General features: G+C 35.5%; 1 protein-coding gene across 5 annotated transcripts in view; it reads left to right on the top strand.

Annotated features, from left to right (window-relative positions):
* Positions 1 to 27,968, top strand: part of LOC149776562 (rho GTPase-activating protein 15-like) — a 108,922-nt gene that overhangs the window by 37,342 nt on the left and 43,612 nt on the right. For 4 of the 5 annotated variants that reach the window (XM_089941021.1, XM_089941023.1, XM_089941020.1 and 1 more), the window contains 5 exons: positions 4,441 to 4,629; positions 11,498 to 11,569; positions 16,131 to 16,189; positions 20,083 to 20,266; positions 25,572 to 25,667. In XM_089941021.1, coding sequence (XP_089797147.1) covers positions 4,441 to 4,629; positions 11,498 to 11,569; positions 16,131 to 16,189; positions 20,083 to 20,266; positions 25,572 to 25,667 — 600 coding nt within the window. The remainder of the gene's footprint in view (positions 1 to 4,440; positions 4,630 to 11,497; positions 11,570 to 16,130; positions 16,190 to 20,082; positions 20,267 to 25,571; positions 25,668 to 27,968) is intronic. The other variant, XM_089941022.1, reaches the window with a different exon arrangement.

The raw sequence follows: 27,968 nt of genomic DNA, 5'->3' as shown, positions 1-27,968 counted from the left end.
GTACTGCATCATAAGAAAACAACCATTCTCCCTTGTTATAACATTAGTCATTATAATGACAACCAATCTCCCTTGTTATAACACAATTCATTATAATGACAGCCACTCTCCCTTGTTATAACATGATTCATTTTAATGACAACTCTCCTTTGTTGTAACATAATTCATTATAATGACAACTGTTCTCCCTTTATACTGGTTGAATGATATTTTTTTGTATAATGTAACCTAATATATGGTGACAACTCAGTGCTCCCTAGAACAGTGGTATATTGAGGGAGAACTGTATTTGGTCTTCCTCATGAAATGGTGCCTCATTGATAAAGTTATCTTTTATCATATAAAGTATTGCATCATAAGAAAACAATCATTCTCCCTTGTTATAACATGATTCATTATGATGACACTCTCCCTTGTTATAACACAATTCATTATAATGACAACCTCTCTCCCTTGTTATAACATGAATAATTGAAATGACAACCACTCTCCTTTGTTATAATATAATTCATTATAATGACAACTGCTCTGTCTTGCTATAACATGATTCATTATAATGACAACTGCTGTCCCTTGTTATAACATGATTCATTATAATGACAAACATTCTCCCTTGTTATATCATGATTCATTTTAATAGCAAATACTCTCCCTTGTTATAACATGCTTCATTGTGCATGTAATATGATTCACGATTAACAAGTGAGAGCTGTATTATTTCATAGCTAAGTGAATGCCTACCTTGGCCCTCAGAATACATATAAATGTGAATTAAAATAGCTTTTATTAAAAAATCAAATGATGAATTATTTTTAACCCACAACTAATTCACTATAGCAAGTGATGACTATATTTAAAAGTAACCCATACACAAATATATGTTCTTATTTTCCTACAAACTCGCACAGATTATACAAAGTACCATATATCAAGAAGTGTCCTTCAGTATACACTTTGCATATTATCTTTTACTAGTGTATCCTCTGTGAGTTACCTATTTTAATACTATATATGTCCTTTTTGTATTTCTAAAAGTTTGTAAGTCTCTCTAGACTATTCTTTATATCAATCTACCTATGTTCCCAATATGTTAAGGATATTTTTTTACCTTTATCTTTTATTCTGTATATGTCTTTTCTTTTTACTGTGTTGTACTTTATGTTTATGCTTCATTTGGAAACAGTTTATCTTCTTAAGTTTTAATGGCTGAACAGAGCCACTACTGTACTGACACACTGTTGAATCCTATATACATGTACATACTATCTACCTTTGTACACTATGTTATGAAGGTCTTTCAGGTTTCCAGTGATGTGTCTATCAACATTTTCAAAGATATGTTACTTATGTGTTGTCTTAGGTAATTACCATATTGTACTTTTGTAATAGGTAATTATCATAAACGGTAGTAACTTTTTATCATTGGTAATTACCACATAGTACTTTTTGTCAGGTAATTACCATGTAGTACTTTTGTCATTGGTAATTACCAAATAGTACTTTTGTCAGGCAAGTACCATATAGTACTTTTTTGTCAGGTAATTATCATATAGTACTTTTGTTGTTGTATTATTTATTTATTATGTCATCAGTCTGAACTTTAGTACAAATATCTGCAGTCCTGGTAAATATCCAAATCAGATAGCCTATATACATGTATTATAAAAGGAAGTCCAACTGCAAACTGCACAAATCCAGTTCTACCAATGCAAAATGCACCCTCAGATCAGGGTCTTTGCAGGTTTTGTTTTTTGAGTCATCAGTGGAATAAACAACATAGACCATGAGATTTGTAGGTGCATTATGATAAGGCAGATCAGGATCTTTTTTATTTGCAGTTTTGACTCAACTTACAAGTGAATATATATGGTATTATCCTTGGGAAAGAACCCAGCAGCCCAGCTTAAATTTAGCAGTTGAAAGAAAGTAAGAAAGGCATTCTTATAAGAGTTTCAAGACCATTATTTTCTTCATGATTGTCATTACAAGTTCTTACCAGTAACATGTTTTTATAGATGTGTTTTGTATCTGTATAGAACAATTGATACAAGATATAGCATTGCCCACTGGGCTATCAGAAATCAACATATGATAGACCCACAATTCTGATAGCCCTGGTTTTCAGGCAGAAGATTTATCAGATGATGCATTCTTGATTTGACAGTCTACACTGGTATAATCCTGTATTGTTATTTTAATTTATTTTCCTATGCAATTTACAAATAAAATCTTAAACAATTTACTTCTGTTGACAACACCAGCATGCAACCACTAAGCCAGCATGGTTCAGTCACAACATTTTCTTTAGTTCAAAATTTGTTGAATTAATCATCAACACGATTTTCTTGAGTATAAAACTGTTCAGAATAGTGAGAAAACTGATTCTGCATTTATTGACATCAATTGTTATATAACAGAACATTAGATATGTTGCCAATTAGCAGATCTCTATAATAAAAGCATCAAGAAATCACTAAAATTTAATGATGCTTGGAAATCATGCTGTGTAATAATATAAAGACTTACCAGCTTGTGTGAATCTTCAAACTGTTTCAGCTGGTCTTTTGTGGTACCTCAGTGCTTATAGGTCCAGATCTTGCTCTTTTCACATGTAGAACTGACTGTAGCATTCTAGGATCAATCAGTAAAAGCATCACAGATCAGATGGCAGTGGGTTTTAGGAATCAACTAACAATATGGTCCTTGATTCACATGGAATCTAGGATTTAGGTCAGACAAAAATAATATCCTGATTTTCTTCATACAAATTGATTCAGTAGAGACTTTGAAGGCAATCCTGGCAATGCGATTGATGGCATCCATAGTATGGTAATTACGAATACATAAGATCATAGGTAAGCGACTTCATTGTTGTTTCAGCTTCCATTTACAACTTTCATAAGTATCCTTTTGATGCACCAAATTATTGTTCAAGTGTTCTGTTCCAGAATATTTATTACACTTAAAAAACAATGAAGTTTTATAATCTTCCTGTATGTAGGATCTTATCTGTTTCATTTTTTTGAGTCTCTTGTGATATTGTAATGCAAACATTAGCAGTATAAAAAGAATGATTGAACGTTAACAAGTGAAACAATATTTAAAAATGACAGTGATGTGAACAAAAATTTCCTCATGTAGTTTCCTGAAAAGAAATTATTGCTTTGTTTTAGGTTTAGTGCCTATTGTTAAATTTAAACAACCACTGATTCATCGTAGCAGTTATCATACAAGGCATTCTTTCTACTGCATTTTTCATACCACTGCAATGTTAGAGGGATGTCATTTGTCAGTGTCCATTTTATATTTTATTTTTTGAACAAATGGATAGGAACTGTTACAGCTTACAAGGAACTCTGTTTTTTATGAACCATTAAGGTAAGCAAAGGTTTTCCCTTACTGTAAGGAATCTCATTTCAGTATTGTCCCTTTTATAGGGCTAGTTTGGTAATAGAACTATATATATAATGTACCTTAGTATTATGCTACCTCAGTGTAACACATTACTAGTGCTGTATGTGTTTATTGTTCTGTGTTGCATGTAAGAAAGCCAAGGTACAGTTTACATTTGAAAGCAGCATTGTCATTATTTTGGTCAGTGTTACAGATTTGGTTTTAAATTTATACGTTAAACGTGTTTGAGATTGACCTATACTAAGAGGGTATATCCATTGTATGCTTTGTAGGTGGGACTTAGTTTTTGAAAAATCAAACTCAGAGCAACTCATGGCATTTCTGCCAAAATCCACTTCGGATATGCTTTGAGGGAGTGATCAAGCTTCAAAAGGGGAAAATGGCAGAAAAATATGTCACAGAATGTTTGGTTTAACTTTTCCAACTTGTGATCAGTTGTTTGTTTATACATGCAGTAAACATTTACAACATAAAATGTTACTTTCAGTTTCATGTTTTTAAAGCACCTGTACCGTGTTTAATAATCTGAATTTCATGGAACTGTTGAAAACTTTATTTCTGATAATCCAAATGCTGATATTAATCAGAACTAATGACATATACTTAAAATGCTTTCTCTTAATGCTTATTTGGGTCATTTGAATGTGAATTGTTTTAGTTAATTTGCATATCTCTTTTAAACAGTTTCTTGTTGCATTTCTATGTTTTTTTATTTATGTTTTTTCTTAAAGGAGCAATATGCAGTCATTATCATTTCAGTCAATTTACATCTCTCTTAGTTCTTTTGGAAGAAAAAAAATAAATAAATTCTCAGCACAGTCATGTGACTTCAATTCTTGTCAATTTTTATTTTGTTAATGATTGTACAAATTGTACTTATTCTGCTCAAATTAAAATCTAGTGTCTGAGCCTTTGTCACTACTATGCATATATGGTCATACTATAGTATCATAAGTACTTTTTATTAGTGATTGTGAGTGGTATTTTAAGATTTAGTTGGGGAAAAATCAAATTAATATATTTCAGAGTGGATCAACTAACTCACTGCAGAAAGATAGCATCAGTAACCAGTCTCCTCGTCAGTTCCGAGACTCGAAAGCTAAGTCAATGTTTGTGGGTTCTGATATTAATCCAGCCAGCATTCCACCAACAGTTCCATCTTTCCACAAATCCTCAACATTACCAGGAAACATTAAAACTGCTGTCCCAGAATCGGTAAATAAGTTTACAATACTTGGCATGAAAAATTGTCTGCTGACATTACATGTAATTACTGTTTATTTTACAGTGGTTTCTCCTTGTAAGTTGCCTCTACATAGACTCAGTGCTCACTTGTATAACAAATAGGGCCTCCCACCCACCCACCCCAGGTGGTTGCTGTTGTGAGAACTTCACTCCGCCACCAGCACACTCCACTACCAATCACACTGGCCAATCAAGCTGTCAGTATTCCAGGTTGGTCAATCAAGTAGTCAGCGCCCACCGGTCATCAGTCAGCGATGCCCGATTACCTGCTACTCAACCAGCAACAGTTTATTCAGCTCTACAGCTGCAATGGTTCAGCTTCACAGCTGCTATAGTCGACTTATAGGATTGACTCCGATCACTCTGATAACTGATGACTCTGGTCAGCTCCACAGCTGATCACTATGGTCACTTGGGTCAGTCCGACCACTCCGATCACTCGGGTCAGTTCCACAGCTGATCACTCCAGTCAATTTGATCATTCCAACCACTCTGATCACTCTGGTCATTCTGTGATCACTCAGGTCAGCTCTACAGCTGAAGATGTGCAAGTCCTTAAAGTTGACCGCTTACTGACAAGATGTTCTGTAATGAAGATTTAATCTTACAGTGAGGCATTTGTACACAGACGAAGTTGTCATACATTGTCTGTGCACTGGAAGCATTTGGTTTTTCCAATTGAAAGCGCTTCGCACATGCGGCATAGGATTAACTGAACTCACTATTTCAAAATATTGTACAGTATGCATAAATCACCCTCGGGTATCATTGTAAACACAAAAAAATTAAACCTGAGTACATGTATTTAATAAAAAAAAAATTCTGTGACAATACCTCCCCCTTTAAAAAAGTGGTAACACTTTTTAAAAAATGACGGAATGTGAACATAAACAATCGTTGAAACATCCCGTTTTGAATGCTGAACAAAAATGATCTGCTAATTACACCCTACTTATAAAATCAGCACCTACATTGTCTTACCCTCGAATTGTCTCGATTAGGAAACTATACAGTTGCAAAGACAATGCCTAATGCATCAATCTTGCATTGGCGACCTTTGCCTTGTTCAAGTATAAGAGCAGCTGATGGTCCGTTTGTAAGTTAAACTCCCTCCTGAAAAGGTACGTATGGAATTTTCCTATCCCTATACTAAGGCTGGGCACTCCTTCTCAATCATAGAGTAGTTTTGCTCCCTAGAGAGCAATTTCCTACTTGCATAAGCAACGGGCAATTTCATCCCCTCTTGCTCCTGTAGCAAAACAGCCCCAAGACCCATATCAAACACATCAGTCCTCAGCACAAAAGTTTTGTTGAATTCTGGCAACTTTAAGATTGGTGCACTTACAAGTTTCTGTTTCAAAGCGTTAAATTCTTTTTCCTTGTACACACCCCATGGAACTTTATTCGGTTGCCCTTTACTAGTCAAATCTGTTAATGGACTGGCAATAGCCGCAAAATTTGGGATAAATTTCCTGTAAAATCCAATCAAACGTAGGAAAGATCTTACTTGTTTCTTATTTTCTGGCCTAGGTGCATCTCTGATTGCTCCTATTTTATGTGGGTGAGGTTTCAACTGGCCTAGTCCACTTACAAGATGTCCCAAACACTCATAGCTAAAATATCCTATACTACAGTTGGTTGGCCTAGCTGTAAGATTGGCACTTCTACGTTGATTGTCTCCCACACATTAAAGGGTATTGGATATCCTTTAATCCTGATCAGCTCTGAGGTATTCAACTTGATCTCGTATTGAATCAATCCAGTATGGCCTGGTTTGTCCGTAAACACGTCTGGGTATTGGGACAAAACCGCCCAAGATCTGTGTATGCTGAACCTTAGATAAATCCAGGCATACATTGATCTGGTCTATACCTTCTGTCCTTACATCAGTGGGTTATTCAAGGGGCATTTCTGTACTAGAGATGAATTTCAATTTGTCACATGACCTATCCTCTATCACCGCTACACACACCACATTCCATGTCATATATATTCGTGAAGGACTTTTTCCTCAAGAGCAAATATAACTCCTAGCCGCAAGTTGTTAAGAGTTGGTCCTGAAGCAAGAAATCGATAAGACCCTCAAATGTCTTAAGGACTTTGCCACATTCCACCAATCGCTGCAATTAATTGTACATCCTACTGACGAATTGGGTGAATGTCTCACCTCTCTCGGGTTTGCTATACTTAAACATCTTGTGAAACCCTTGCTCTGTTAGCTCGTATTTCATCAGGAGTGCTTCTTTCAATGCAAGGTAATTCAGCAAATCGGCCGCAGATAAATGTGAATACATGTCTAATGCTTTACCCATCAACAACATACTAAGATGTAGTGACCAATCAACTTTTCCCATTTTTTTTTTTGCGTATGATCCCCTTCCCGTTTAGTTTGCAATAACTCAGTTTCTTTGATAATCCCTCTGCCTATTTCTATCTTCTGTCTCCAAAGCTTCTAACCTGACTTGTTTTTCCCTTTCTAACTTCCTGTCCTCTACTCCTTTTAGTAGTTCTACCTTTTCCCTTTCTGCTTGCTTTCCTACCTCTATCTTTTCCCTCTCTGCTTCCCTTATCCCATCTATCCTTTCCTTTTTGGCTTGTTTTTCTATTTCTATATTCTCCTTCTCAAAAATCCTTTTCCTTTTTTTGGCTTCCCTTTCTGTCTTAGTTTCTTCCTTTTTGCTTGTTTTTCTAACTCTGTCTTCCCCTTCTCTAATTCTGTCTACTCCTTCTTGGCTTCCCTTTCTATCTCTATTTTCTCCCATTCGATTTCCCTCACCTTTAACCTCTTATCCCTTTCCCTAGCCTGTTCTTCATGAACAAAATTTCTAAGGGTCTCCCCCTCATAGCCAAACTGTTTCCCCAGTTCTACAAGTTCTTTCATTGATGACATTTCAGTAGTCTGATATAACTAACTTAAAGTGTAGTATTATACAGAAAATGCGAGATTACTATAATTTCAACAAACCATATTTTCTTTTCGAAAGGCAACAAAAACATGAAATGTGTACAAAACATAAAGTTATTTTATATGTCTGCTTAACCTCATTGTTTTGTCAGGAGTGTCTGAAACACACAAAAGATCATACAAGAATAATGAAACAATAATTTCATCGCTCTGTTAAATCCGAAATGATCCCACTTCTGACAGCATTTGTAACAAGATAACCAGATTGGATTTCAGATTTTACAACAGAACACTTTTGATGGTGATACAAATACAATGTTTAATAACGAACGACTTGAACGAGCAATTAATTATGATTAATATGTGCATGTATAGTATCCAAAAAAATGTTGGATTAATTAACATAAAATGCACAGACTTAATAATGAAAATACGAATAAATGGCTTTAGAGAGTGCAAGCACAAGGGGTGAATAATTCACAATGATTTCACAACGAATGAATGATGTGTTTTACTCGGATAGTAATGATGTGTCGTATTTTACTCATATAGTAAGATGTATTCACTCAAATAGTGAAATTATGTTAACAAAAAGGGACAGACACACAAATTTACAAATTATCTTTATAGTCCCATAAACAAACTGGTTTTTACAAACCCCAAAATTTAGCCCACAGCTGAAAGATTACAGGTATGGAGTTACACTCCGCCACCAGCACACTCAGCTCCCAGTTGCCCTTTTACGCCAGTCAAGCCATCAGTATTCCAGGTTGGTCAGTCAAGCAGTCAGTGCCCACCAATATCATTCAGCGATGCCCGATCACCTGCTACTCGACCAGCAACAGTTTATTCAGCTCTACAGCTGCAATGTTCAGCTTCACAGCTGCTATGGTCGACTTCTAGGGTTGACTCCGATCACTCTGATAACTGATCACTCTGGTCAGCTCCACAGCTGATAACTCTGGTCACTTGGGTCATTCCGATACTCCGATCACTCTGGTCATTCTGTGATCTATCAGGTTAGCTCTACAGCTGAAGATGTGCAAGTCCTTAAAGTAGACCGCTGACTAACAAGACATTCCGTAATGTGAAGATTTAATCTTACAGTGAGGAATTTATACACAGACAAAGTCATCATACATTGTCTGTGCGCTGGAAGCATTCATTTTTTTCCATTGAAAGCGAAGTGCACATGCAGCATAGGATGAACCGAACTCACTGTTTCAAAAAATTGTACAATATAAATAAATCACCCTTTGGTATCGTTGTACACAATAAATGAAACCCTAGTACATGTATTTAATCAATAAAAGAATTTATACAATTCCGTGACAAAGAATTGTATTTTTTGCATCAGTGCCAACTCCAGCATAGCTTCTATTAATCTTTCCCTCAGCATATTTCCTATATTTATTTGCATTAGCGTATGGCAAGACATAGCTTCTATTCCCTCAGCATATTTCCTATATTTGCATTAGTATATGGCAAGACACTGGTGTCACGTTTGCAGATGTTCTGATGCAAATCATGACCATTATAATCAAGATTTTCTCGATAATGTTTTGTGTTAATGTATTTTGAAAGTGATAATATACAGAAAAGGTATATCATAGTGCAGTTTACAGGTTGAACATCCTTTTTTTAAAATCTTTTGAAATTGCCTGAAAATGAAAGTGTCCGCAGATAACTGATTAAAAGGCCGATATTAGCTAATAATGTATCTGCCCATTAACTTGCTTAACAGCTGTCATCATTATTGAAGGAAAAAAAAGATGTTGAATAGACACTTCAATACATGTAGTGGAATTATGAAAACTCAAAGTGCTGTCGGCAAAGCACTTTGGTTTCAGGATTCCATGGTTACAAGTTCGAGAAAGTCTCAGGCAAGGGAGAAAGTGTAACAATTCGACTGAATTAGTCATTCAAGTAATGATGATTACTTGAGGTATGAATGTTTGAGTGATCATATTCTACCAGTACATTGCCAGTATGGCATGAAAATATTACTTGGCACATACAAACATTGCTACACTTCTCCAATTTACTTGCCATGAAACATTTATGTAACCCATAAATGCACTTTCGTTTTGGTGTTTAGTCAGCCTTCTCGTCATTAATGCTTCATCATCTCATTATTTTTTGTTTATCTTGTTAAGAATTTAGCATTTCTCATGTATGTTTATTCATAAATGGTTTTAAAATATATTTGCAGACTTATGCATTTTGTGAAACTGTACAAGGGAGATAATTCAGAAAGAATTATAATTTATTGTTTAGTAATCCACTTATGCCCAGAAGAGGCAGAAGAACTTCTTTAAATTATTGTTTAAATATTTTTCTGGTCAAGGTTTTAATGAAGGGAGAAACAACATGATTAATTAAAATTAAACTAAGGGTTTACATGTATTTTGCTTTTTAAATTTTTTACTTCAACATATAAGCAGAGATGTAATCAGTAACAATGGCAGATAGTAGGAAATATTTAGGGCAGTCAGAAATTTGATACTGAAATATAGTTCAAAAGGGCTTTAACATGTAAAATGTAGCAGGTACTCAAAAGTATGAACAGTGTCAAGACGAGAGGTAACATTGGCTGATATCTTAAATGCTTAAATGAGATAGATAAATACATAAGATTTTTATCAGAAATACTTTTTCAATCATCATACTTGGTTTATTGTTCATTTATGGTTTATGACTGTCTTTACTGCTTTCGATTTGGCCGTTTATAATTGTCTTCATCATTCATTCTGCATTCACTCATCACTCCATTTGCATTTCAGAGGCATACTTGAATGTTGCATGCCCTGTAGTTTCTACCTGTGCACAGATTTTTGTACATATTTCTGACATAGCTTTTTACTATATATTAGTTGCATGGTTCATGATGATCATTCTAGGACATCCTGCAGGTAATATAGATTCATACATCTTTAGCGTCATTAAATTTTTGCAAAATCTTGTTTGCAGAATAATGAGATACATAGTAGTGTATATAGCTGTGAGAAGAATTTCGTTGTGAATTCTCTCACTAAATTAGCTAAATTTTGTACTAATAGAAATTGCGCTTCCCAGTATATGAAAATAAAAGAAAGATCCTACATTGTTGTAGAGCATGCATGTTATTAGCTGAGTAAAAGAAACCAAAACATTTAGGGTAATCTATGGTAGACATCTGGACATGGACATGTAATCTGAAGTGGTCACTATCTTAAGGTTATTCCAAGGTTAGGTTCACAACAAATGCAGCTAATTAGATAATTTAATAGCTTTGGCTTAACCCCCTACACCATTGTTATGGTGGAAAAATTGCTTTTGTTTCATGTTATATAATTCAACATGCTAATTTACTTTCCACTTCAATTAATCTTTTCTCAAAACTATACTTATCATGTGTCTATTTTGTAACAAATGTTGACCTTGATTCTTGAAAAGCTCTTTGAGATGATCTTGAAGCATTGACATTTCTAAAGGTTATGACTATTGATCAGAGGTTTTTGATGCAACATTCATGGTCCGACCTTTATGGTCAGATGTCAGTTAATGTATAATTCCCCTTGTCAATGCAACTGCAGCTGTTACTCAAATAATAGATGGAAAATTATATATTGTTATCACCATATCAGCTCAGTTTTGCAATTTTTATTTGTCCCACCAATTAATGTAGGGGATGACATTTTGGAATTCACTAAGAAAGCTAAACCTTAAACCAGTTTCCTTGAAGAGAACTGGCTATAAATGTATGAATTCCCTGAATAGGACACCAGTCCAACATTGGTAAGCATACTAATACCTTTCCCCACTAATGGCCAGGACAAGGTTCAGATATGTGACTCACAGTTCCACTACCCACCCACCCACCCCCGAGTCAAAAGTGCAGCCCTGCAGATGATAGCATTTCCTCACTTTTAATCTTTCAGCTTGTTATTCCAGGTGGAGAATCGACTTGAGAACCAGCAGAAGGCACTGCATGCCACTGGAATGCCTCAGTTACAGCTGCCACAGGTACCCTATAATCAGTCAAAAGTACCTAAATGGAGCAATTGTTGGGACAGAAAGAATTTGGCCATTTCATTTAGATGACCAGTAAAGATTGTTTATAATGTTTTATGGGGACAGTGATTTGTAGAACATTATAATTAAGAAGAATTTTATCCAAATTTATCATTCTTAAAATGTGTATGTACTTGTCCATGTTGATGACATTGGACATACATGTGGTAAGCCGTTTATGATGGGATGATTACTGTCAGAATTTGTTGTAACAAAATTTTACGACAGTATAACATTTTGTATAAATACATGTTATTACGAAGGAAAAAAAAGATAAAACATTAGATTTTAACATTCAGTGAAAGTATCAATGTGTACTTGTATCAGCCGGTGAATCATAAAAATCATGTTTATGCAAAATTGTCTTTGTTCAATAACTCAGTTTCTTCAAAACAATCACTAATTTCAGAGACAATATCCACATTGTACAATAGATTTACATAACAGTTGATGGTATCATAGTGTCACTATCAGAATTATCATAATGAAAGAATCAACATCCTTGTTACCAGATTGAAGTAGGTGTCATGCTCCATAGCAAGGGGCCATCGTCATCAGCAGCATTCCTATCACTGGTAATGACATTTGTTAGCTCACTAAACCCAACTTTAACAACACAGTTTGCAACAATCTGTGGAAGCATTATGCCATGCACCACAATCTGTGGAAGCATTATGCCATGCACCACAATCAGTGGAAGCATTATGCCATGCACCACAATCTGTGGAAGCATTATGCCATGCACCACAATCTGTGGAAGCATTATGCCAAACACCACAATCTGTGGAAGCATTATGCCAAACACCACAATCTGTGGAAGCATTATGCCATGCACCACAATCTGTGGAAACATTATTCCTGGTCACACACACATGATAGATTCTATTAGACTAAAGTATCACATATAAATTGTGGACCTTTCCAAGTATTAATCGTGCAGAAAGAGGTTAAACAGGGTTTTCACCACCAAATTGTCCATGGAATTGCCTTTTATTTAATTAAAAGCTGGGCAAAACAATTGTAAATTTTAATTATTTTAAAGACATGAACTACATGTTACTCAGTTTGGAAAGATCAAATTCATTTCTCATGCATTTAAATATTTCATCTTTAAGTTATCTGAGATAATCTCATATCAGTGTTAACATTTTATATATCCTATTTACTTGCCTTTAAGTCGAATCAAACTGCAAACAACAAAGATCGAGAACTGCCATAGGATAATGCAAATGCAGATCAGGCTCTATGCTGTTCTACTGATTACTTCTAATAAACTGCACAGATCCTGATCCAATGGCACATTATTTGACATCATAGTGTTTGCAGTTGGACTCGCCTTATGAGTATATACAGTAGTCTCGCATGCAGTAATGTATTGCCTGTGAAAGCTATGTAGCTTTACTTTGCCTACAAAATGTATCAAAATATTGGGCATGTGTGTCTTTTTACTACAGACTTACTTTGAATTACAGAAGCATTTATTATATACCATAATTCTGTTTTCTAAATTAACTTTACGTTGTCAGAATTGTGTAGTAGTTCTCCTAATGCGCTGCTTCACAAGAAACCATATGTGTACAAATAATTCTTATTTCGTTGTTGCAAGTTGAAAGAAACCTCTAGTACATCAGAGATCATGTGGGAATGTTGTGTCATAAAGAGCATTGCTGTTATTGTTGTTGTAAGTTGAAAGAAACCTCTAGTGCATCAGAGATCATGTGGGAATGTTGTGTCATAAAGAGCATTGCTGTTATTGTTGTTGTAAGTTGAAAGAAACCTCTAGTGCGTCAGAGATCATGTGGGAATGTTGTGTCATAAAGAGCATTGCTGTTATTGCTGTTGCAAGTTGAAAGAAACCTCTAGTGCATCAGAGATCATGTGGGAATGTTGTGTCATAAAGAGCATTGCTGTTATTGCTGTTGCAAGTTGAAAGAAACCTCTAGTGCATCAGAGATCATGTGGGAATGTTGTGTCATAAAGAGCATTGCTGTTATTGCTGTTGCAAGTTGAAAGAAACCTCTAGTACATCAGAGATCATGTGGGAATGTTGTGTCATAAAGAGCATTGCTGTTATTGCTGTTGCAAGTTGAAAGAAACCTCTAGTACATCAGAGATCATGTGGGAATGTTGTGTCATAAAGAGCATTGCTGTTATTGCTGTTGCAAGTTGAAAGAAACCTCTAGTGCGTCAGAGATCATGTGGGAATGTTGTGTCATAAAGAGCATTGCTGTTATTGCTGTTGTAAGTTGAAAGAAACCTCTAGTGCGTCAGAGATCATGTGGGAATGTTGTGTCATAAAGAGCATTGCTGTTATTGCTGTTGTAAGTTGAAAGAAACCTCTAGTGCGTCAGAGATCATGTGGGAATGTTGTGTCATAAAGAGCATTGCTGTTATTGCTGTTGCAAGTTGAAAGAAACCTCTAGTGCGTCAGAGATTATGTGGGAATGTTGTGTCATAAAGAGCATTGCTGTTATTGCTGTTGCAAGTTGAAAGAAACCTCTAGTGCATCAGAGATCATGTGGGAATGTTGTGTCATAAAGAGCATTGCTGTTATTGCTGTTGCAAGTTGAAAGAAACCTCTAGTGCGTCAGAGATCATGTGGGAATGTTGTGTCATAAAGAGCATTGCTGTTATTGCTGTTGCAAGTTGAAAGAAACCTCTAGTACATCAGAGATCATGTGGGAATGTTGTGTCATAAAGAGCATTGCTGTTATTGCTGTTGCAAGTTGAAAGAAACCTCTAGTGCGTCAGAGATCATGTGGGAATGTTGTGTCATAAAGAGCATTGCTGTTATTGCTGTTGCAAGTTGAAAGAAACCTCTAGTGCGTCAGAGATCATGTGGGAATGTTGTGTCATAAAGAGCATTCCTGTTATTGCTGTTGCAAGTTGAAAGAAACCTCTAGTGCGTCAGGGATCATGTGGGAATGTTGTGTCATAAAGAGCATTGCTGTTATTGCTGTTGCAAGTTGAAAGAAACCTCTAGTACATCAGAGATCATGTGGGAATGTTGTGTCATAAAGAGCATTGCTGTTATTGCTGTTGCAAGTTGAAAGAAACCTCTAGTGCATCAGAGATCATGTGGGAATGTTGTGTCATAAAGAGCATTGCTGTTATTGCTGTTGCAAGTTGAAAGAAACCTCTAGTACATCAGAGATCATGTGGGAATGTTGTGTCATAAAGAGCATTCCTGTTATTGCTGTTGCAAGTTGAAAGAAACCTCTAGTGCATCAGAGATCATGTGGGAATGTTGTGTCATAAAGAGCATTGCTGTTATTGCTGTTGCAAGTTGAAAGAAACCTCTAGTGCATCAGAGATCATGTGGGAATGTTGTGTCATAAAGAGCATTGCTGTTATTGCTGTTGCAAGTTGAAAGAAACCTCTAGTGCGTCAGAGATCATGTGGGAATGTTGTGTCATAAAGAGCATTGCTGTTGTTGCTGTTGCAAGTTGAAAGAAACCTCTAGTGCATCAGAGATCATGTGGGAATGTTGTGTCATAAAGAGCATTGCTGTTATTGCTGTTGCAAGTTGAAAGAAACCTCTAGTGCATCAGAGATCATGTGGGAATGTTGTGTCATAAAGAGCATTGCTGTTATTGCTGTTGCAAGTTGAAAGAAACCTCTAGTGCATCAGAGATCATGTGGGAATGTTGTGTCATAAAGAGCATTGCTGTTATTGCTGTTGCAAGTTGAAAGAAACCTCTAGTGCGTCAGAGATCATGTGGGAATGTTGTGTCATAAAGAGCATTGCTGTTATTGCTGTTGCAAGTTGAAAGAAACCTCTAGTGCGTCAGAGATCATGTGGGAATGTTGTGTCATAAAGAGCATTGCTGTTATTGCTGTTGCAAGTTGAAAGAAACCTCTAGTGCATCAGAGATCATGTGGGAATGTTGTGTCATAAAGAGCATTGCTGTTATTGCTGTTGCAAGTTGAAAGAAACCTCTAGTGTGTCAGAGATCATGTGGGAATGTTGTGTCATAAAGAGCATTGCTGTTGTTGCTGTTGCAAGTTGAAAGAAACCTCTAGTGCATCAGAGATCATGTGGGAATGTTGTGTCATAAAGAGCATTGCTGTTATTGCTGTCATGTTTGGGTCTCAAAAAGAAGCACCTGTTATGAAAAAAGTACATGTAATTCTTTTGCTAAATTTGGTGCATGGGAGACAAAGTGGGTGCATTGTAGAATCACTCTTATGTATAGAAATGTAAGTATTTAATAAATAAGTTTCTACCTTTGAATAGAAAATTATGAACTTGTTTTATCTGCATAATGTCATGAAATATTCAGAAAAATATTGTTTATATTTTTCCATACAAATGGTATAACGTACACTGGTATATTATATGTACTGTATCAAATATATGTTTTGCTTTCAGCCTGGATAAGAACTTCTTGTTGCAGCGTTGTCCATGAATCTTGGAAAATATTGACTTCAGTACAGTTTTAGTATTTTCTTCCAGCTAATTCTGAACTTAATACTGTATCCAACAAACCTTAATGGAAGACTTTCTTTTCAGGAGCCACTTGCTGGAATCCTGAACAAAGCTAGAGTAGTGGAGAATGGCAAAAGAGTCACGTAAGTACATTTTTCCACTTACCTTGTATACTTGCCTATTAGTCAATTAGACTATAAATTGAAAAAAATCCCCTTATATTAGGGTTACAAAAAACGAATTTCTCAGCGATCTTCTTATAAGTCAAGGTGTTTTTTGCAAGACAAATAATCTGAAAAGGATGATATGTGGTCAATGAGTTGGAGTTGCATTTAGGGAAAAATAAACAAGTCAGACTGGATAGATGGATAGACAGATAGGACAAATAAAGATAGAACCAATGTAGAATAAATGCATTTGTATTATTTTGTTGAATATGTACAAATAAATTGACAACTTACATTTTGTCTTCATGTAAGGAAATCCATAATGTGTAACATTTTTAATCCATTTATGTAATATGTCGTATACTGGTATAAAATCGTAATCTAGAATGATACGATTCACAATATCTTGTAATATATTAGTTCCAAAAGTATTATAATCAACAAAGTAAAGTCCATATGTTGGTGATTCATGGTATCCTGTAAATGTCGGATATCATCTGATTTAAAGCCCAAGAATTATTCTTCATTGTCATAGTTACCAAATAAAGTTCTGAATTCCTTCACTGTCATGTGGTCTTTGTAAACATTTTTTTTACTTAGACTACTCGTCTCATTCGTAATCCAGTTCTGATTCTATGTCTTTACTGTCATCTTGGTTCTTCGGTGTTGGTCATGTCTCAAATAAAGTCACAGAATAATTTGTCATCCTCAGTTCCGTCAGTTGCATTGGAAATACCACATCTCTTAAATGATTTAACTACCATCTAATGGGGATTGTCAGGTTTAGATTATGAAATGTATTTATCTGTGGTAATCAACTGCCATTTGCATAGTCATTTCAGTACCACCTGATTGGGAATATCCCCTGTACAGGAAAGTTTCTGTGATATTGTAGCACATGCCATTGTATTCCATGAATCTTTAAATAGGAACTCACAGATAAGAGGACATACGATGTCACCCGAAATACAAATACATTTACATTGACCACATCTTATTCATAAGAATGACCACTCCAGTGGCCTAAATGGTAAGAGTGTCCACCTTGTATGTGGGAGGTCGCTGGCTTGAACCCTGTCCAGGTCATACAGAGGCTTATAAAAATGGTTCTTTACAGCTGCCTTGCTAGATGTTCAACATTAAAAGGTTGGTGTTAGGACTGGTCAGCCTGGTGACTGGATAATGTGACTGGGTGGATAATGATACTACATATCTACAGCCTGCCACACTGCAGATATTGTTCCATTTTGACTGAAAAATGTTAAAGCTATGTTGAAAATAGCATAAGTGAAAAATCCAAAGTGCACACACATACACACATTCCTAAAGTCAGGTGTAAAATGCCCCATGTGACTTCTGCAGATAGTAGAATAGTAGAATGTAACCAATACAAGGGATATGTGCCTGGAAACTAGTAATTCCCTCAGCCATGTTTGGGAGTAGATCATTGGTTTCATGGGTAAAGAGGGACTCCAAATAAACAGTTATGTCATTTTCACAAAGGCATAGAACAAAGAAGTGAAATAATCTCAGCACAAATTAAAATATATGCTGTTAACTTTGGCTTTGTACTAATAAAGACCAAATGCAGAAATATCTTGGAGTTAACTTTCTGAGGAAAGGTGACCTGGGGGGAGGGGGATGATGGTGGTAATGGTTTTTTGGATTAACCACATGTGCTCCTGGCAGAATAAGCATCCAAATTCACAAGTGTTTCAAGGTGTAGTTGAGTGATATTTAAGGGCTTTGTTGGCTTGGATATGACCCAATATTCTCAACTTATTTGGTTTTTGATATGATCCCTAGCTTATAAAATTTGGACTTTGATATGTTGATTTTGATATGATCCCTATTCTATGCCCTGTTTACTTTGATATGACCCCTATTCTAACCATCTTGACTTTGATATGACCTCTGTTCTATTCCTTGTTGATTTTGATATGATCCCTATTCTGTACCCTGCTGACTTTGATATGACCCCTATTCTAAACATGTTGACTTCACTGTTATCCCTATTCTGTACCGTGTTGATTTTGATATGACCCTTTTTTTATACCAAGTTGACTTTGATATGACCCCTATTCTAACCATGTTGACTTTAATATGACCTCTATTCTATTCCTTGTTGATTTTTATATGATCCATATTCTATACCCTGCTGACTTTGATATGACCCCTATTCTAAACATGTCGACTTCAATATGATCCCTATTCCATACTGTGTTGATTTTGATATGACCCTTTTTTATACCAAGTTGACTTTGATATGATCCCTATTCTAACTATGTTGACTTTGATATAATCACTGTTCTATACCATGATGACTTTCATATGACCCTTACTCTGTACTATGTTGACTTTGATATGACCGCTGTCATATATGACATTATTCATCAACTTGTCATATTTTACTTGTTTTTCAAGAGTATAAAGAATATAAATGGTAATGTTGGGGACAGTGTGACTATTCATTATTTTGACATCATTACTCTGTTAATTAATTTCAGGTGATTTAACAGGTTTGACACTGTTCATTTGCAAACTTGTTCAGAATTACATTGCTTACATTTACCTTCGTTTTCTTCTTTACAAAGTGCTGCAAATTCACTCAGTAAACAAAACATATTTTAATACCAATTTTCTCCTCAGATATTTGGCAAATTTGAATAAGCTTAACAGTGACCCACATAAGCAGCATATCCATCTGTTTCACTCGGTTAAAAGAGTTAGATACCCAGTAGATCAAATATTACTTAGAATATTACTCTGGCATAAGTGGTTACAGCATCCACCTCAGATGCAGGAGGTTGCAGGTTATTACCCTACCGAATCATACCAAAGACTTATAAAAATGATACTAACAGCAGCATCACTTCCCACTCATCATTAAGAGGTTAGTGTTAGGACTGGTCAGCCTGGTGTCAGGTTAATGTGACTGGGTGGGACATCATGCTACATGTCTGCAACATGTTGTCCCAGTGCTATGCATCACCATAAACTGTCACACTGCAGATATCATAACAATATGGCTGAATTTTTTTTAAAGCTATGATAAAAATCTAAATCACACACACACACACATATTTGTTTTCAAGGAACAGTTGATTTAAACTCCTGGGCTAATTTTACTGACTGGGCTAATTTTACTGACTGGTGCCACATAAATTATCAATAAAATAAACTGAAAAAGCTCATGGCTAGTGTATAATAAGTATGATAAACTAGTCTAACTTCTGTTGTTGCACTGGACAGGGTGCTTGCTTGCTTGCTCATTTATTGCATAAATTATATTATCAGATGCTAAATTGTTTGGAAAATGATAGAAAAAATCAACACTTCTTAGTTTTTTTTTACAACTAAATAACAGTCCATCATCAACTTAAATAGTGAAAAGTATTCTCCTTGATATATTTGATAATTCTGTTGACTCTATTAAATTGCCCACAGTTGGAAGTATTTGATACAAGTGATGCAGAGAAAAGAATGAGATGTATGCATTCAACCAAATACAAATTATGAAAAATGTTTGTTCTGCTGAGGACAACAAATGTACAGACTCCCTTGGCAGAGGGAGTGTATCCAAGAATCATAAGAGTGCAGATAAATTTACTTTGTTTCAGAACATACAAAAGAATTAGGAATGTTTCTGTGTTAAATGATTTTTATTTAAAACTGGAAAAAAAAAATAGCCAATTATTTTTGTTAAAATATAACTTCATTCATTTTTAATTTTATGAGTGAAATACCCAGTAGGTCCAGCAGTTATTTAGGGCACTGGCTGTAGCCATCAAATCCCATAGCTACCCCAAGCAGTGTTCTACCACATAACAAATGTATAAAGACTAAAGACAAATCATCTTGTATTTCAGTAAAAAGTGGAGCACCTCTTTTGTTGTATTGACCGGTTCCAACCTGGTGTTTTACAAGGACCAGAAAGCCGTGCAGATGAAGCAGGGTTCACCAGGGGGGAAATGTGAGTTCATAGTCTCCCTTCCCACAGCAACAGTAGAGCTCAACCCCAAAGATTTCAGTAGCCGCAAAAATGTTGTTATGGTAGGTATCATGAATTAGTTCACATTTAAATGATTATCAGTTTCTCTTTTGGAAATGGTGACTAGTTAATAATTGATTATTATTTCCATATGTCATTTTGCTTAATGTAGTTGTTTGTCTTAATGGCTTTAGGAGATCATTATAGATCCTATTTCTAAAAAATATTTAAATTAATTATAGAGCAATTTTTAAAAATGAAGAACCTTTTTCTAGACTTTTGAGGCCCACTTTTCTTTTAAAGGATGCAATGCAATGCAATTTGTGTTTTTAATGTATCATTAACAATTTTCAGTCATGTCACCGCAATGCATCATGCTGCAGACATGTAGCATCTTGTCCCACCCAGTCACGTTATCCTGACACCAGGCCAAAACTAATTTAAAGAGATAACATGCAAATCTTTCCCAGTAAACTGTTCTATGACACAGCATAACTGAATTGTAAGTAAAATATAATTAATTTGTAATCCACTGATTTGTGACTATACTTTTGTAAACCAATTATAGATGAACTTAATTAATTAAGAGCAGTGCCAGTCATAAATATAGGCAACTCTTTGTGTTTCACTTGGCCATAAAGCCATAAAAGTTTATGATATGACCATGCATTGGTTGTGGATTGTACAACATTTATTATCTTTTAGCCATCTCTATTTTTGACTTTCTTTGAGACCATTGGGCCATTTTGGATTGGACATTTCAGGGCTTGAATTTAACACAATTTCTTTGTAGCCAGAAGGACTAGTATATTGAGAAATTTACTAGTCCTGCCAAATCTTTTACTAGTCCTGTTCACAAAACAATGTCACACAGCTTTCATGTACATTTACCGATTCAATTTTTTTTTTTGTGTTTGCTTTTGCGAATTGCATACACCAGTTATACCACATAATGTTCTTTTCCTCGTCATATTTAGCCATTCCCTGTCTTTTGTCCATTTCTTCTGAAACTTTCCATTACACTTTTCCGTATCATAAGAATTATTTCTCATCATTCTCATTCAACTTTTGCTTTTTTTCTGGTGGCTGAACACCTTCTATCAAATGCCACATTTTGCCTGTCTTATAAGGAGGGAATTGTAACTTGTTTTGAAATACGAGATGTTATAGTATAGCTGATGCGAATTATTTAAAGAATGGCACAGTGTCCTTTATATAAGAAAGTCAGAGCAAAAAGCACGTTTCAAAACACCTGTATTTGCCCCTTCCCAAAATTAAGTGGCCTCTCCCTAACAAAGACTTAACTTCAGCAGATGTTCTGCATGATCAAAGCAGTGGCTGTTGTAAACACTGTTATAAAATATTAGCATCAGAAGATAGTGTTAGTTTCAGCATGGAAAAGGTGTGTTCCCATCAAACAAAGCCATCTGACACTTGGCACATTGTATTTAGCAGCTCCAATTACAGTATCATAAGTCATAAGTTTGGTAATTGTTCCTAATTAATTGAACCTCAATGTATTGTTGAAATTAATAATAAGGCGGAACATTTTCAAATCTTAGATGCCCATGCTCAGAGATTTTAATTCCCAACAAATGTACGGCATTCTGCTTGGATATCTCCACGTGTATTTAATTATTTGTTCATTGTTGTAAGAGAAAAATATAAAAACTATTCTTATCATCACAGAAAAAGTAGTTGTATGGAAAGGCTGTGTCAATAATGTAAGCGTAATAAATTGATCTAATTCTTATAATTATTTCGATGGAAATGTAAAATATGTAGTTTCCTGTTTGTGACTGTTGGAGCATTTGGGTAGTGAGCAAGAAAAAAGAACCTTAAACAAAAAAATGTGCAGACTAATTTCTTTGAATAGTTTTTGCCCTGTTCTTTTGTGTGGTATACCGCTTTGTAGTTTGTTACTGTGGTTGAGTGAATAAAGTGATACCACATCATTTTTCATTTAATTCGTAATCAGATTCATTAGGATCAATTACCAAACTTCCTTTGTTAATGACCGGACCATAATTTGCGCTGTTAAGTGAAATGCACAAAATCGGATGGATTCTTGTTATAGAAATGCACCTTTCCGAGGCAGAAATTGACTTCATCTTCTCATGCTAATATTTTATGACTGTGTTTACAATGGCCACTGCTTTGATTCTACAGAACATCTGATAAGTAAAGTCTTTATTAGGGAATGGCGTAAACAAACGCTGACTATTGATAACCGAAACTTACTAGACCATCGGACTATTAACATTATGAAAGTTACTAGTTCAATAGGAAATCTGCTAGCCTCGGGCTAGCGGACTACCGCTAATTTCGAGCCCTGCATTTAATTAATGCTTCTTTGTTCATGCTTTACCAAAATTGTGTTCAGGTTTACTCTCCAATGTAATAGTATGGCTTCCTTTGCATTTAGTTTTAGAAATTTTCATTGATTTCTCTAGAACAATTGAACTGAACTGTTTATCAATATTGGTAGGAATCTTCTATAGGACATAACATATCAAAATTTTGACCATTCTAATAAAGATGTTATTTCCGTAATAGCCAGTGTAAAATGAATAGAATAGGAGAGGATATACTTGTGCAGAAATTAAGTACTACCTTTGAGCTTGGGAATGCCAGATATGCCTGAGGCATCTAATTGAGGCAGGAGCCACTGTGATAGAGTGGTTAACAAGCCAGACTTATGACCAGAAGAGTTCTGGTTTGAATCCTTCCATTGAATCAGCTTAGTTTGGCTTCCATCGCATGTCCTTTGGCAAGGTACTTAACTCCAATTGCCATGGCACTAATTTATTTTTGTTGTTGTGCAAGAAAAACACACATCTAAAAAATCACCAAGCAGAATTACTTCAAATCTTGGTTCCAATGCATCTTTATCATCCTTAATTACTATACAAACACTAATGTTAAATTAAAGATTTCTTTGCATATACCATAACTCTCCAATGATAAGTCCAAGCTTGGTGATAAGTCCATCCGCAGCCTATGATATGAATATTTTCAATTAATAAAGCCATATAAGTCCAACTTCACTTTTAAATAAATTTTCAAGACAGGTCCTGGTTTTATCATGGGGGAAAAGCTGTTGGTGACAAAGGGAATCACCATATGTGCTGTAATATATGTACTGTAATAAACACATAGCAGTGATATCATAAACAATATCCTTATCCCGTATATGTAATGCTAAAAGAAGCAGCTTCGGTTTGTATATTGTGAACTCTCCACTTTGGAGGTTTTACTGGCAGGTTTTACAACTACAGTGCAAACCCTCTATAACGCGCCCCGCTATAACGCGAATTCGGATATAATGCGGTGGTGGCATGGCTCCCAAAATTTTGTATATTCGCACATGAAAAAAATATTTTTTGTTCATAGTACATGAAATAGTGTATAAATAAATTAGTATCATTATGGTGAGGAAATCACGTATGAATTCCAATTTAATATGATTGTGGCATGGTTCCTGAAATGTTAAATACATGTGTGTGTAATTTTCTCGTACCGGGAATTTTTTTTTTTAAGTATGAAAAATAGTGTGTAAAACGTTTATTATCATTTTGGGGAAGAGTTTGCATATAAATTTTAATATAATACGATCGTGGCGTAGCTTCTGAAATTTAACAATATCACCAGGTTTTGAAGTGTTACGCCAAAATAAACATTATCAGAAATGTTACTTATTACTGGTCCATGAGTAAAGTCAGTAAGTCGTCTTTGTGATTGTCTTCAATTAATTCTGTATACAATCATTGCTCAAACAATAGCTAACGTGTTTCTTCTTTAACTGCATACACAACCAAGCAGCAGACAATGCGGTGGTTGATAAAAGATTCTCACAGTTTAATAAACATCAAAAAACAAAAGCCGCCAAGATGTTTGCTGGGCTTGGCGGTGTTATTAGATGCAATCAGTTGACCAGAAAATAATGTCCGCTTTATTTGCTGGAAATTGAAAGGGTATGAAATTGTTATGCCAAAATAAACATTATCGGAAATGTTACTTATTACTAATCCATGAGTAAAGTCAGTAAGTCGTCTTTGTGATTGTCTTCAATTAATTCTGTATACAGTAGTTGCTCAAACAATAGCTGACGTGTTTCTTTAACTGCATACACAACCAACCAGCAGACATTGTGGTGGTTGATAAAAGATTCTCACAATTTAATAAACATCAAAAACCGAAAGCCACCATGATATTTGCTGGGTTTGGCGGTGTTATTAGATGCAATCAGTTAACCAATAAATAATGTCATCTTTACTAGCTGGAAATTGAAAGGGTATGAAATTGTACATGCATTCAGCTTAAATTTTTTTTAGAAACTTGACTCGTGACCATCACAGGCCAATGCACTTAGTTCTCGGGGTTTTATGGGTATGGTGTTTGTTCATGAACTCATTATTAATTTTCTGTTTTTAAAAAAAATATTTTATCATTATGGAAAAGCAAGTTTACAAATGCAAGTCGTTCTCTGCACTTTGCGCAGTGATTAGTATAGTGATTTTCACACGTTGTTTTCTCGATATTCACAAAATCTGAAGTAAAAGTTATATGCACGCTGAAAGCATGTGTTGATTGTTAATTATTCTTGCTGTAGTCGTTCAAACGAATAGGCATACAAGTGTTAATTATTGGAAATTTGCAATGGATAAATGTACACGGAAACGCATATGAGAAAATTTTAGCATTATGAAATTTGTACAGACACCACTCATAGACCCTGGAAAGTTATGAACCGTACACGTGCTTCGTCTTTCTTAACCCATTTTTGCTGTTAATTTTTCACACTGAATTCAGACACATAATGATGTGTGACAAAATTATTGAATAGTTTAAATATGTATACAATTTTGGCAATGGAATTACATATAATATGGATTAATTGCAAGCCCCGATGTACGATATCAGACGGCAAGTAAACAGTGTTGATACTCTGTTCATGCTGTATATTAGATGCTGAATTCAGACACAGTGATCTGGGAATTTTTTTGTATTAAATATTGTAAATATGTGTGTAATTTTTCAATGGAATTACATGCATTATAGATGAACTGCATGCCACGACAGCACGACAATAAATGGTGTTGATACCCTATTCATCATACACATTAGACATGAATACACGTACATGTGCCAATGAGTTATTTTCTGAAAAAGTAAAATACTGTAAAACCCCGTATTAATGCGACCCCGATATTAATGCGATCCACAATTTTGGACCCCAATTATCGCGTCATAGCGGGGTTCCACTGTACTTCAGTTAATTGTATTGACATATTTTATTAAGCCATATGTGGATTTTACATTAAAAAAAGGTAGCAGGCTCTTTTGACTGATATATTTTTCTCACAGATCTCCTACCCTGAAAACCAGGTTTTAATACAGCATGATGATGAAAGGAAAATAATGGAATGGTTCACCAAGTTGAAGCTTAAATTGGAGGAAGTAGTAAGTAATATATTATCTCAGTTTACTTTGTGAAAATGAGACTTTTTGAGAGGAAAACTTCTCATATATATTTCAGTTCATTTCACAATAGTAATATTTTACTTTCCTTTCCGATTAAATATTATGTTTCAAATTTTATTGAATTCATTATTAAATAATTTATGCTATAAAATTTGGATTGTAAAAGATAGTCATGTTTTTCAAAGCTATATTGGTCATTTGTGCTTATTGCTTCTTCAGATGTCACTCGATCATAATACCCTAGATGATTGACCAATATTTTGCTGTTATTCTTCACATGGCAAAAGAGCTTAATTTCTCTCCACATTTGCTGTCTGGGCAGTCATTATATAACTATTTTTAGATTGCCTCAGGCCACTTAAGAAGCAAATTTCATGGGCCCAGTGTTCTGCCCTTGTTTCCTTGGAGAGATTAAAGAAACAGAAGGGATCCTCTAAGGCACGTGTAATGGGGGATGTTCATTCCTTTTCTCGATAGCCCCTCAACTACAGTGCTGAGATTACACTTTTCTTTTTTGGCATCCAGTCTGGAGGAATTCAAGTTTTCCACTGAATGGGAAATGATGCCCTGTTGAACTGTAAATGTTAAGGTGGTTTCAGAGGGCATCCAGGCTTTATTCTGTGCACCCACCCTCATTATATATTTACCCAACATCATACATGTCCCAAAATATATCACATATTTGTGAGACCACTATAAAGATTCTCTAGTCCAGTGTCTACCAAAGCTCTGCTCAAAAGATCAAGAAATGTCAGTTTTCGGACACCTGGGGTTCCATATTGACAAATAAGAGAATATGACATGGTTTACAATGGGTATTTTGAGTATTGTTCTGTATGCATGCATGTTCTCTTCAGCCCCTCAAATGCCAGGTTCTTGCAAAAGGTGAGGCTATCAGAATGCTGTTTGATCCTTTCTGCACCCCACAAGAAGTCATGGAAAATTATCTTTAAGCTTGGAGGTAGAGACTTGTAATCCAAAGGTCAAGGGTTGATACTGACCCATATCAACACAGGTCAAGGGTTGATACTGACCCATATCAACACAGGTCAAGGGTTGATACTGTCCCATATCAACACATGTTGGCTACCACAATGTGTCCGTGGGAAAGACATTTAGCTCCGATTTGCTTCCCATGATCTAGTCAGTGTTAAAAATGCACAAAAACAAAAAAGGAACTGGGAGTAGAAATTCCAAGGAACTGCAGCCTTTCCTTACTTGCTCAAGCAACCTTGATTGCAGGTGCTTCATCAGACATGTAAGTAGAGAATTTTCTCCAAATGGTTCAAGTGGGAACATGTCACTGCTGAAAACCTTGAAATCACAAATATCAAACTTTTTCTAATGGCTATTCAAGGATAGGAAGTTGGCACTTGTCACTGTAAAAAGTTAGCCTTCCACAATCTCAGACTTGTTTTATTACCACAGAAGGGAGAATATAAGGCCACAAAGATCACTCTGATCTTTTGGTGAACTTTGACTTGCCACAACCAAAGGCTTTAGCACTGTGTCCAAAGTGGAATGGATTTTGACTTGGCTGTATCTAGAACATCTTTGAGCTCGTCCATTGTATAAAAAATGCTTCCTAGTCATTGAAGGTACAGCAGGCAGAATAAGTGAGACACACACCTTGGCTATCAGAGCAAGCTATCTGCATTGTTGCCTTGATGGATTGATTTCACTAATGACATTGCTGGCATTTATCATTAAGAACAGGCTCCCACTTGTGGGCAGTCAGCTCTTTGTTTTGAAACCTTTTTCCTTGTTGGATACTTTAATTTTGAATGGTGGGAAGATGGAGATATTATTTTATTGACCTTTGAATAGGATATTTCACTCGGCTGTCCTGGATATGATGGGTTATTTGCTCTGCATTTAGAAAACTTACCAAGAACAAATGAAATTTTTGTGATGGCAGGTCAGTAGCCAAATGCATAGCATCTGAGAGCAACTGTTCCATAACTGTCAATGGACAGAAGGCAGAGATAACTTTCTCTAACTTTCACAATTAAAATATTTCATCCGAAAGGGTTGACTTTGACCTGTTAGGGCATATAGCACAACATATTGCCTTTCTAGATCGGCTTCACAACGATACAGCCACATGATTCCACAGGATTTGTTGGGGTTGTTGGTGTGGACTGTGTCTGTGCATATGAAGTCATTACTCTGACCCATATATTTCACAAGATTTGAAGCTGCTTTATGTATGTTAGGGAATTGTAGATGGGGCCCTTCTGTAGGGTAAGGTGAAGTAACCTTCTCCATTTCTTATATATT

The sequence above is a fragment of the Sinohyriopsis cumingii genome, chromosome 18 (assembly GCF_028554795.1).
Source record: "Sinohyriopsis cumingii isolate HCF-2022 chromosome 18, ASM2855479v2, whole genome shotgun sequence".
Lineage (NCBI taxonomy): Eukaryota > Metazoa > Mollusca > Bivalvia > Unionida > Unionidae > Sinohyriopsis > Sinohyriopsis cumingii.
The sequence above is the reverse complement of the archived record's forward strand: the minus strand, read 5'-3'. Positions and strand labels throughout refer to the sequence as shown.